This window comes from Manis javanica, chromosome 4 (assembly GCF_040802235.1).
Source record: "Manis javanica isolate MJ-LG chromosome 4, MJ_LKY, whole genome shotgun sequence".
NCBI lineage: Eukaryota > Metazoa > Chordata > Mammalia > Pholidota > Manidae > Manis > Manis javanica.
The window spans coordinates 104,453,191-104,465,552 of NC_133159.1; the positions used below are offsets into that span (position 1 = coordinate 104,453,191).

The window sequence follows — 12,362 nt, forward strand, 5'->3', positions numbered from 1 at the left end:
TACTCTAAGGTCCTGGGAGCAAGGACTTCAATGCATGAATTTGGTTGTGGGGGAAGTGGGGGGATACAATTCACCCCATAAAAATGCCTGTGAGAAAAGTGGATAGATGGGTACTGACTTGATCTGTAATGGGAGCTTCTTGGGATTCTAATCCAAAATGTTGCCATTAAAACTTTGTTAAAGATGTGGCTGATTTTCGTGTACTCACCTCTATTGCAGACTCCCTCTAATTCCATCAGTTCACAGGAGATAAAAACAGTCACAGATCTCTTCTTTGATGGAATGGGCTTGTCACTTCCTGGAATCCAGTTCACTTTACTTTCTTTGCATTCTGGCTCTCTGGTGGCTTTCAGCTCATCTAGATTTTTCTCATGGTTAGGGCAGAAGTGGTATTTTCTTGCAATTTTTACATCCTAATTGGAAACAAATGTCCCCCTGGTGATCTTTAAAAGCAACGCTCTACCTATACACACCTAGTGGCATGACCTCTAGGGGCTTCAAAGAAATCTTACAGTTGAATCGAAATTTTTTGGTTGGTAATAGTATTGTGGAGCAATTCTGAAAATCATTTAGGTTTATTACAAGCAAGAACAAATGCATAAATATGCTGCTGCTGTGGAAATTGGTGTCCTCACTGTGACAGAAGAATAAAAAATGTCATGGGGAAGGTTCTGATGTCCTGATGCTTTTATTGCTGAGAGACAAAGATACCATATCGCTGAGAACAACTAACACCCAGATTTTGGTTTCTAAATATCAATAACCACTATAATGACCCAGGGATTTTGAGAAATGGCTGATCCTAGGTCTGGCTGTATAAAAAATAAGATCCTGGAAAATATAGCTGTGCTATAAATCAATAAGATGCTCAAAGACTAATGTGGACATGTCAGGAGCACACAGGTACTGACTTGGAGGAATTCATACTGGCTACATCGGTTTGTCACCTATCACCTAACTGAATGGATCTCTGTCAACCACTAACCAAGTTCATCAAAAGAAGTTCATTTCATATATCAAAACCACAACCCCACACACTGATGTTACTGATGGAAAGAAAGAATTGTACATGTACAAAGAGGACAGATAGATGATAGATAGATAGATAGATAGATAGATAGATAGATAGATAGATAGATAGATAGATATAGACAGATATTAAATAAAAGGACAAGATTTAATGTGTAAAAGCCAAAACTCTCATTTTTACTCATGAGATTCAGCAGGACGACCAATGGAACATGGGCCTAAGGATCCTGGTCCGCACAAGGGGCATTGTCAGGTATGGCATTCTATTGGCTCCTGTGAATTGTGTAAGTTGATCATTTTTGCAGAAATAATTAAACACTGGCATGGAAAAATACTGAGTCAGTTGTCAGCATTCTAGTTTACTGTCATATAGGAAGGAGAACGGATGTTAGATTGTTTGCATCCAACAAAGGCAAGAATACAATTTATAAAGAAAAGAGAGGAGGATCAAATGTCGGGGACCAGCCGGTTTTTTATCCCACTGGATAAATGGCTTGGCAGGAAACTATCAGAGAGGTCACTCTGGCCATTCTTCTCTGGACCCAATTAGTTGGAAGACTTCCTAAACATCCTGGAAGTTTAGTTGCTGAACAGCACACAACAGGGTATCTCTGGATAGTGCCCACATGTCTTTCTGTCATAGTTGAGTCAGGAAGGCAGCACTGCCCATGCTAAGAGTATCAGATAGACGTATAGAAATTTTGGTGTGCTGGCAAAAGTATGAAGAAAAACAGTCTCATTGCATTAGAAAAATGCATTGGAATATAAATTGGCACACTTCCTCATGAGGTCAAACTAAGAAAATACAAAGAGAAGCAGCTTCTAGCAGAGGTGGAGTAATAGAACTAGATTTACCCACTCACCTGAAGTCACTCTCACTCAAAACAAGAACAAAAAGAAAGAGATAATATACATGAAATTATGCTTTTCAAGACCTGGACATCAGGCAACAAAGGGTAGCAAACCTATGAGACAGCGACCAACAAGGTGAGCCTTGTGTGATGGCCCCAGCTTTGTCAGAAGAACTGTTTCCAGACTAGGCACAAGGGAGGGATCTGAGGCAGTTGAAGAGACTGCATCGAGAAGCTGAGGCCGAGTGTCAGAGAGGGGAGGAACAACCACAGGTCTTGGGACAAAGAACCAGTGAGGAGAGAGCTGGGTAGAGAGAGAACCCAGGAATATGGAGAGGTTCCATTTCTAGCATTCAGCAGAGTACTGATCAGTGAGCTCATGCTTGCAAAGAAATTGCGTGAGGCCAGGGAAAGAAATATCTGAAGAGATTATGGAACAGGGCCTGGTATTCACATAGCGCAGGAAACAGTGCCTACTCCCACCAGTTAGGCTGGGAACTATTCACAGTTCACACTGCTTCAGTAGTAAGAAATAATCAACCCTTGAATGAGAACTGCTCCTGAACCACCTAAAACAAAACAAAACAAAACAAAACATAAAAGCAAGATCCAAAAAGATTAAACTGTTTACTAGTTAATTAACTGTATCTCAGAACAACACTCAAGAAGATTTATAGGAATATCAAATAGCCAGTACCCAAGAAGGTAAACATTTACAGTGTCTGGCATCCAAGGCATGCAAATAGGTGGGAAAGCATGCCCCATAATGAGAGGAATGATCAACCAAACTGAAGCAGAACTGACAGGATGTTAAAATTTGCAGGGGGGACTTTAAAATAATTACTACAACTGTGTTATATATGTCCAAAGAGTTAAGTAGAAATATGGAACATACATAAATGGCCGGAATCCAACTTTAGAGATGGAAACTCGAAGATCTGAGATAATAAATTCACCAGATAGAATTACAGCAGATTAGACACTGCAGGAAAAAAAAAAAAAAAGATTAGGGAACATAAAGCCTGAACAATTGAAAATACCCAAAATGAAACTCACAGTAAAAAAAAAAAAAAAATGTTTTTTAATTGAACATCGTGTCAGTGAATGGTAAGGCAACTTTAAAAGGTCTAATATGTGAGTAATTGACGTCCATGAAGAGACCATGGAGAAGAAACAATTTTTGAAGAAACAATGGCAGCAAATTTTCCAGTCATAATGCAAATTATAAACCCACTGATCCAAGGAGCCAAATGAACCCTGAGCACAAAAAATCATGAAGAAAACCACACCCACTCACAAGAGAATTAAACTCAAATTCACTGAAAAAGGTATAAAGTCTAAAAAGCAGCCAGAAGAAAGAGACGATAAATACAGAAAAAAGTGAGGATTATGTCAAGATTTCTCATCAGAAGCAGTGAGAGTGAGAAGACAGTGGAGCAACATCTTAAAAGAACTGGGGTCAGGGGTGGAGGTGGGACAGTTGATGGGGAATTCTATGCCTCCTCCCCTAAAAAGCCTTTCAAAACTGAAGGTGAAGGATGACATTTACCAACATACAAATGCTGAAGGACATTGTCACCAGCAGACCCACATGGCAAGAAATATTAGAAGAGTCTTCCACTCTCACAACCTGTGGAGCAGTGTTTATCAGGCAGTGACAGGTGTGCAGCTCCCCCATTGCCCATCACATCCTGGACAGTGTGCAGACATTAAGGGCAGTTGCTGTATTCATCACATTCTCAAAGAGGAACCCCTCTCCTGGGGCTGTGAGGCTTTTTAGCTGCGTGGCTGAGGCACCAGTACCTTTCCTGGCAAGGCCACGGCCTTGTGTCCAAGTCCATTGTTCCTGCTGCATGTGATGCGGCAGCCCTCAATCTCCAGCCCTGCTCTCCCTCCTCGGATTTCATGGCTGCAAGAACCCTGGGTCCTCCCTGCTGGGTCAAGGGCTAGGTATGTAAGCTTGCGATTGCAGGGCTAGGATGTGGTGAGCAGACCAGGGGCTGCAGTCCAGATCCCCTGAAGCAGGTTTCCATGGAGCAGGTTTGAGTTCCCAAATAGTCTGAAAAGGCAACTCCAGCTCCAAGAGGCCAGGCTGCAGAGGTCCAGACTTGGGAGAACCATTCCTTAGCTCTCAAATGATTTCCTCTTTACACCATTACAAAATGTAACGGGAAAACGCAATGTGTTTTATATAAAATTATAACAAGTTCAGGACAGCCAATATGTGCCGCCTGTTGTGTGAAAATGTGTGTGCAGATCTTGAATAAGGCTCCTTCCTCTGTTTAACTGAAACATATCCTGAGATTTCAAGCCAAATCATTTTAAAAAGTACCACTACCATTTAGAATTACCTGTGCACGACTCAGAAGTTTCTGCGAAGCTAGTAACATACAGAAAAAATGTGCTGACATGTTGATGTGCAAAATACTTTTATAGTTGTACACATTTAGTTCTATACAAAGTTTAATTTGAGTCATAATACTGCAAACTGGTAGTTTAGGGTATAGCACCATTGGCAATATTAGTTAAGCCCCAGTTGTCCATTCTGGCTCACCAACGCCTTCCACTTCCATCTGAGGGCGCTTTGTCCTGAGTATGGCCTATGTCCCCAGGGAGTGCACAGAGATGTGACTCCATCTTGTGATGCTTCCTATTGGACAGACGCTTTCTCCTCAGCAGCACTTATTTGTGATTTGCCTGGAGAAAGGGAAGAAATGCCTAGACTTTGTGGTATTCAGAATGAAAAGCAAATGATTTCTCTCTCAGCAAATAATGACATTGTGAGATAAATCATTGCAAGACCAGGGATATAGGAATGGAAAATAAAAACTGCTATGCCATCAAGCTTGACATGTAATCTTTTTTTATTTTGTCATAAAAATGCTTTTATATAAATTTCATCTTACCTACTTTAAGAAGGAAACTTCGAAAAGTAAAAACAAAGTGTGCATTTTCCTTACTATGTATAGTTAGGAATATGCGGTCATTCTATTGGTTATTGGGTCTCTCATACAAACAGATATAGTATCACTTTTAAGAGAAACGTACACAAGGAAGGAGCCAAGTAGCACACAGTCACCAGGGGGCCTCAGGGCAGGTGAACGCGTCCTCCCGCACAGGCACCTACAGTCAGTGAACTGCTTAAGGCCAAAGCCCCAAACCACCTGCCAACATACAGTACACCTTTGGTTCTCTGCTCAAGAGTTATGAACTTGCAAATTTAATAATAAGATGATATATGGCCTTAAGCATCACAGCTGATTGCTTACATTAAAATCTTTAGTTCTCAGTCTCTCCTTCACATCTCTCCCTGCCTCACTGTCACATAAGTCAGAAAACGATGCTTAACACAACACAGAAGAAACAAATTTTAAAAATGAATCCCAAAGGTGGACAGGAGTCAAAGGAAAAATTTATAAAAGTGAAGTAAACCAAAAATGGGGGTGAGGGCCTATACATGACATGAAAGATGCGTCCCATAGGAGCACAGTCTCCAGTTCAGAACCCAGATGAGAAAGTGATTCTCTGTTTCACCCTCTTTTTTTTAGATACTATACAACTCAAGGGTTCTTAAAATCTAAGAGACTGATAAATGCTCGCAAGGGAGTGTCTTCCTCCTTCTCATTGAAGCCTGTTGTCTGTAATGGCAGCTTTCACATTCCCTTCCCTGAACCCAAAGGACCCCAAGGAGAGACAAGCAGGTCAGGCTCGCACTGTGCTTGGGGCAGCAGGAGGCCGTAATCCCAGGCTGCTGGATCCCAATCTTTGGGGAAGTGGGGCTGGGACAGAATGACAGTGAGGGGCAGATGTTGCGGGGGCCACACTGGGCACTGTGGATAGGTTCTCCCCATGTGTGAATTAACAGGTGGGGCCAGGGGTTAAGAGTCTCCATTTAGAAAGATAAAATGCTACACGCTATGAAGAAGGCTGACAGAGTTGCCATGTGAGGGAACATAGAATGAACAATCCGCTTATATCAGGGCACAACTGATTGCTTTTGTTGGCTCAATGAACGTGGGCAGGACTGAAAAGCCATTTGCAGACCGCCTCACTAACAGACACACAAGTTTTCCTAATGGGACTGCAGATACAAATCAGGGAGGTGTGAAGCCAGGACACGCGCCCCCAGCCATGGCAGGAGTGAGGACTATTAATCCGACCCGAGCAGGGTAGGCGGTGGGCCTATTAACATCTGAACAATGCACTGGCAGAGCAAACACGTTCCAGGTGCCTCTGACACCCCAGCACTGGGCAGAAGTGACAGCGTGGCCACAGGACCAATTGTATGCTGACTCTGGGAGAAGAGGAAGACACGTATCTTTTTCCTATTTCTAGTGTTGACTAGAAAGCTTCTGCCCTTGACAAGACCACAAATCAAGACAGCAAACTCAGGTAAGACACAAGCACAATCTGAACATGAGGATGACAAAGACAGTGAGTCTGTGATTGTCCATTATCACCTAGAAAGTGACTCCAGGAAAAGAAAACATCCCCACTCAGTTTCTACATTAATTGCCTAAAAGGGAATGTCACGACTGCTTCAAAGGAGAAAATGGTGGCAAAAAATAGCAACGGCTGACTCATAATTCCTCCCTTTCTAACCTTCTAAGAGGGCTGTACTGGACCCTAGAAAACTAGGCCCACTTTCTACTTCCCGCATTTGAACACAGACAGTCCATGTGTTCAGTGAGGACCTACTGGGTGCACCAGTAACTCAGACCATGCAGGATGGAGGGAAGACTGGTGCACTGGCTTGCGATCAGAAAGAGAATCAGAGGTAGAGACTGACCTCCGGACCCAAGAAAGACAAATGTCACGAGGTCCCTCGAGCTGATGAAAGTTCAGTTCTAAACTGAGGGAATATCCTTTGAGACGTTTTCTCCTGTGGCGATATGTGGAAGGAAGGGTTTAACAGCTAAGACTGGCTTCCTCTGCTGGGGGTGAGAGCGGCAGGCTGAGGGCTCTGAGTCCCAGGATCGCACGTGTCTCACACCGGCAGGAAGGGGAGGGGCTCACCAGGGCGCAGCCGCTTCTTACACTGGCTCATCTCTCGGCCATTCCCCCAGCATCCTGAATCTTCGTCTGTTCAGTTTTCTTTCTTTTTAAGGGAGGGCATGGTGCCTATGCTGCCAGATAAACCTCACACTGAGTAAGCCCACAAATGGAATAACCACCGCTTTGATACTTATCCTTCTTCCTGATAAGGTTTATATGAAGCCTGTGTGCAGGCAAGAGAATTAAGGTGCAGCCTCTTGAAGGAGTCTCTTGTTCCCCAAAGTGGGTTCTAGAAAAATATTTTGCTCCCCTTCCTCTTCTGGGAATGACTGTCATGTAGGAGAATGCAATGTGTCTATTTTCTAAAGAAATACACTTGAAAGATTTGTGCTGAGAACCATAACCTAAGAAAACTGTGAGACTCCTAGGGACCCTGGGGAGACAGGAGGGCAAAAGGCAGCTGGAGTTGCTTTCCACAGCAGGAATGATTGACGGCACAGAAGTCCTGCCCTGTGACGTGGTGGGTCCATGACCACACAGGGAGGTGCAAAAATTAAAGCACCAAATGAAGTCAAAAGTATTTCCAAGGATGAGAAGATGAGACAGGTGAGTCAACTCAGGCAGAATTCCAGGGCACAACTCCCAAAAGGACTCCACTGCAGAATCTTCTCATGGGTGAGGCAGAAGCCCTCAGGGCTTAAAGCGCAGCCTGAGCTCCAAGACCACCGTGGCTATACCAGGCATCCGTCCTCGCCTCCACACAGAGGAGAGTAAACGTGGTTCCGAGTCTTGTATTTGTCTTGCATTTCAATGAACTTGGCTTGATGGGCAAGAGATTAGAAGGAGCCATGTCCCTCTTCGAAAAAACCCTTGCAAATACCCAGGGAAGCTGAAAAAATTGCTTCCTTTGCATCACCTAAAAGGTTAGACAACCCCTTGCCTCCTGCCTCCAGAGCTGGTTGCAGAGATTTCTTCATTTCTCTCCCGGATGACCTTCATTTGCTCCTCAGCAGCAAGTACAGCAGGCAGCTCTGACCCCACACGGGCGGCAGACTCCCTCATGCGTAAACCTGCATGTTGCTGCGCGGTGGCTCAGACATGTGTGCTCCGGGTCCCCGCTGGCCTCCTCCAGCTGCCCCAGGGGTAGGGCTGGTGGTCACATCTGACCAGTCAGAAGCGGAGTGGGGCGACGAGCTCGACCACTGGTCAGGAGATTCTGGGGACGGAGTCAGGTAGGGATGCTCGCCCTGCAGGTGGCCACTGTGACCGGGCGTTCGCTCGGCAGCATTTGAGGAAGCATAACTGTGCTGGGAAGGGGGCGTGGGATACTTGCCCACAGAGGCTGGGAAAGGGTGATAGGCTGGGAGAATGGTCTGAGCGACCTGCCCGTCCTGCTGGGGCATCATGGCGGTGGGGAAAGCCATACTGGGCACACGAGCCATTTCTGGAATCTGGTACATGGTGGGCAGAGGGCCTGCAACAGTGGGAGGGCAGTTGGACTGAGGCTGGGGAGCCCCAGCTGGTTGGGCAATGCTGCCCTTGGGGATCAGCTGGAAGGTCACGATGGGGGGCAAGGGCTCCCGAGGGGCGGCCAGATGCTTCCCTTCGGGTGGCCTGCTCTGGGAAGCTGCACCAGGGTGGGTGCCCTCGGCTGGAGCCAGGACCACACCAAACATCTCATTGTACTGGGTCTCATTCATCTCCATGTGGCTCATCCAATCCGCTGGGACAGGGACGGGATGGAGCCGCCCCAAGCTCCCGGCGCTGCCGCTGCCTGGGGGGACAATGTGGCGGTGGGACAGCAGCTGGCTCACAGAGGGCAGCATGGTGCTGGCCCCAGGAGCCAAAGGCTGCATCTCATGAAGGCTGGAGAAGGAGAGGGCATGCTGTGCATGGACCGGGGCAGCGGGGGCAGCAGTGGCCAGCATAGGGTTGGGGGAGGCCTGTAAGATTCCAGGTGATGTGATCAGTGGAGAGGATGTGGTGTCAGAAACGTATGTGTGAGGAGACTCCAGGGAGTCAACGGGGGACAGAGTCACTGAGCTCTCAGACAGCTGGCCCTTGTCACTCAGAGACTTCTTCCTCCTACTACCCTTGGCCTCCTTGGCCTCCTTGGCAAGGTTAGGGAGGCTAGTGGGCATAGCACTTTTGGCATTGGGCCGTCTAGGCTTCTTGCCCATTGGGGTGTGCTTCAGACTGAGGAAAGGTCTGTTGGGCCCGCAGATGACAGGTGAGAGGGCAGAAGTCAGCACGGTGCCTGGAGGGCTCGGTGCCACATTGTACTCGTCCAGGAGGCGCACAATGTCATGGTGCATGCGGTCCCGAGCCACGTCCCTGGGGAGTCGATCCATGTGGTCTGTGATGTCTCGATTGGCAAAATGCTCCAACAGGATCTTGGCTGCTTCATAGCTCCCCTCCCGGGCAGCAAGAAACAGAGGTGTCTCTTCCTATAGAAAAGGCCCACACAGAGCATTCTTGAGAACACAGCAGTGTTTCTCAATCTTTTTGTTATTATCATCTCCTTTCAGACATTTTTTTCTGAACCATTCCCTAACATAAAAATTTAATACCACATATAAACTGTATATCTGTGTACTGAATGGATATCTGTGCTTTATACATAAAAAGAGTAAGACTGTTTTATTCCCCCTAAGAGCTAATTTCAGCCCACTGGGGGAGGTATCTCCTAAATTGGGAATATGTGAAATAAAGCATGCTCCTGAGCCAGAGATTTACTTAACAGGGCACCAAGTTTATCAAAATAGGATTCTAAGAGGAAAAAGAGTTAGAAATTAGAAAGGCAGGAGGAGAAGAACCTGAGGTAAGTAAGAACTTGGTAAGATAAGGGCAAGTAAAAGAAAGAAGAAACAACAGGCACAAGTAAGAACTAAAATAAAGGAAAAGAGGAAATACGTGAGAGAAGATAGGATGAACCAGAGAGGGAAGCATGGCATGAAATTTAGAGAAAGAAAAGCAAACAGGAAAATATCATGGTGTCCAAGAACAGAAATAAGAGCAGCAGGAAAAACAATGAAAATAATAGAAAAAGAAGTGAGCATGAACAGAGCAGGGAACAGGGAAAAGGGAGGTGTCAAGGAAGCAAAGAGCAGAGAAGGAGACACCACAGCCCTTCACAGGACAGCCTGCTTCAGACTGAGAGCTGAGCAGGCAGAGGGCTCGATCCTTACTCTGGCCTGAAGAGACCCAAGACCCTTCCCTCCAGCTCTCTGGACCGAGTTCCCCTCAAGGCCACTTCCATCTTTGTCTAAACCTATTCCAAGACGAGCTACGGGAGGAAAGGGAAGGCCTCAGACCCCGCGGTGCAGCTATGCCTGCCCCCTCAGCTCAGAGCCCGGCTTGTACCTTGTTGTCCTGCATGTCTCGGTTGGCCCCATTTTTCAACAGCAAAAGGGTTGCCTCCACATTATTGACAGCAGCTGCCCAATGAAGAGCAGATTTTCCTGCAGGGAAAAGCATTGTTATAATCAGACAGCAGAAGGACATGTTCTTCTCCTACTATAAGGAAGCTTCATGACTTGTACAAGGAAACCTTGAACTTCCCAGAGAGCAGCAGGAAGCCAGTTCTCTGTGGGAGCCCACAGGAGAAATATAAGTATTATCTTCCTTTTCCTCTGTTCTAGAAATACTCCAGTACAAGCTGCCTAGCCTTCAGAAGACCTCCACATAAAGGGTCATTTTTCTATGGTATCCACATCCTCCAAATGGCAGACTCTACCCTGTCCACAGAAAGGACAATAACCTACTTATATATCACATGGCTGAACGCTATTCAGGATATCTCACGATCTCCTAGTGAAGTCAGCTCTCAGAAGTCCTTAGACCCAGAGGAGTATGCCTGGGTACCCACACAGGCAAGCCCTTCATAGACCTGCTGTGAGTTCTAAGAACTCTTATTAAAAATCCCTTCCCATCCTTATCCACGGCTTCCCAATGGCTCAGTTCTCTCAACTCAGTATGTTAAAGGAAGAATGAATGAATGAAAGAATCTTCAGTGGGTTCAGATCTGAGGCAATTCTCCAAGGGTCATGTCACAATTCTCCCCCTTAGAGACATGCTTTGCAGGCCAGAATCTGGATCCTGCCTTGCGTCCCTACCATGGTCATCCACTGCATTCACATCTGCTTGGCAGTTGATCAGTTCTGCCACCATCCCTTCTACAGCCAGGCGGGCAGCCAGGATCAGGGGCGTAGTGCCGTCATTCATTCTGGCATCTAGATCAGTTACTCGGTTGCGGATCAGAATCTAAAAGAGAAGAAAGTATAGAAAAAGATAATGAAGATAAAAGAAGATAATGAAGTGAAGGGAAGAAATAAGAACATCAAAGCTGAGGCTCTAGTGGAAGTTCCTAGGAGGCAGGGAATGTCTTGTTATCTTTGTGCCCAGGACTCAACCACGGTCAATCAATAAATATCTGTTGAATGAATGTACAACAAATGGGTACTCAAAGACAACAGCTCATGTAAAGTGACATACTTTTCCTTTCTAAAGAAAGAAGAGGGATGTAGGAAAACATCACAACCTCAATTATGGTATACAGTTTAACATGATTCAGAATGCTTCCAATTTCCTCACACAGGTAAAATAAAAGGGTGTCAAGGAGTACACTGTCAACTCATGCCAAAAAAACTACCAAGGAGCAGCTAGAATCCCACATGGTCAGATAAATCTGGAGCAAGAAGCTAATACTAGTCAAAGGCTTCAAAGCAGGTATCACTCCTGTTACGCTGGGAGGCGTTTTGGCCTATCAGAAGGAACAGTGATTCAGGATCTGGAGACTGGTGTTATCTGCTATTGGCTCTGCCACTGACTGGTTGTACATAGTTAGGTTGGTTTGTCTGCCTTCCTTTTCCTGTTTCCCGTCTAGCAAGCATGACTCTACACCATCTGTCTACTCTCTCAAAGAATTATTGAATGAATGTAATGAGATATTAAGTGCCTTAACAAAGATCAATGTTCTTTACCTGAAAGACACCCTGGGCGTCAGCTGCCACTGCAGCATGGAGAGGGCAGCGGCCCATGTTGTCCTGGGCATTGGCATCAGCACCTGCATCCAGGAGACGCTTGGCAGCATCAGCCCTCGAGTAGCGGGCTGCAAGGTGCAGGGCCATCTCACCAGTCCGGTCTGTCTGGGCCTGGAGACTGGCTCCCTGGTAGACCAAGTCTGTGATGATGTTGGCAGAAGAGTCCTCTGTATCTTCTTCTTCATCACTCATATCTGAGCTGCCTCCTCGGAGAGAAGCCAGCATCAGTGGAGTGCACCCATCTAGAGGAAAGAAAAATCCCAAGAAGTATTCAAGGAGGAGGGCATTAATAATGTTCCATCAGCCCTGTTGTTAAAACAGTTCAATTTGAGTGAAGTTAACTCTTATGGGAAAAAAAATCTCTCTGCTTACTGTTGTAATTGGCAATTAGATTTACATTTATATTTATCTACTTTTCCTCTGTTAATGTCCTTTTTGTAAAGAG

At 45.8% G+C, this 12,362-nt stretch overlaps 1 protein-coding gene across 1 annotated transcript in view; it reads right to left on the bottom strand.

The window, feature by feature from the left end:
• Positions 1–4,726: 4,726 nt before the first annotated feature.
• The window catches only part of NOTCH2 (notch receptor 2), a 161,723-nt gene continuing 154,087 nt past the window's right edge, over positions 4,727–12,362 (bottom strand). The window contains exons 31-34 of the mRNA XM_017650050.3: positions 11,858–12,159; positions 10,991–11,138; positions 10,239–10,336; positions 4,727–9,322 (exon numbers count right to left, since the gene is read on the bottom strand). Coding sequence (XP_017505539.3) covers positions 7,934–9,322; positions 10,239–10,336; positions 10,991–11,138; positions 11,858–12,159 — 1,937 coding nt within the window. The 3' untranslated portion in view covers positions 4,727–7,933. The remainder of the gene's footprint in view (positions 9,323–10,238; positions 10,337–10,990; positions 11,139–11,857; positions 12,160–12,362) is intronic.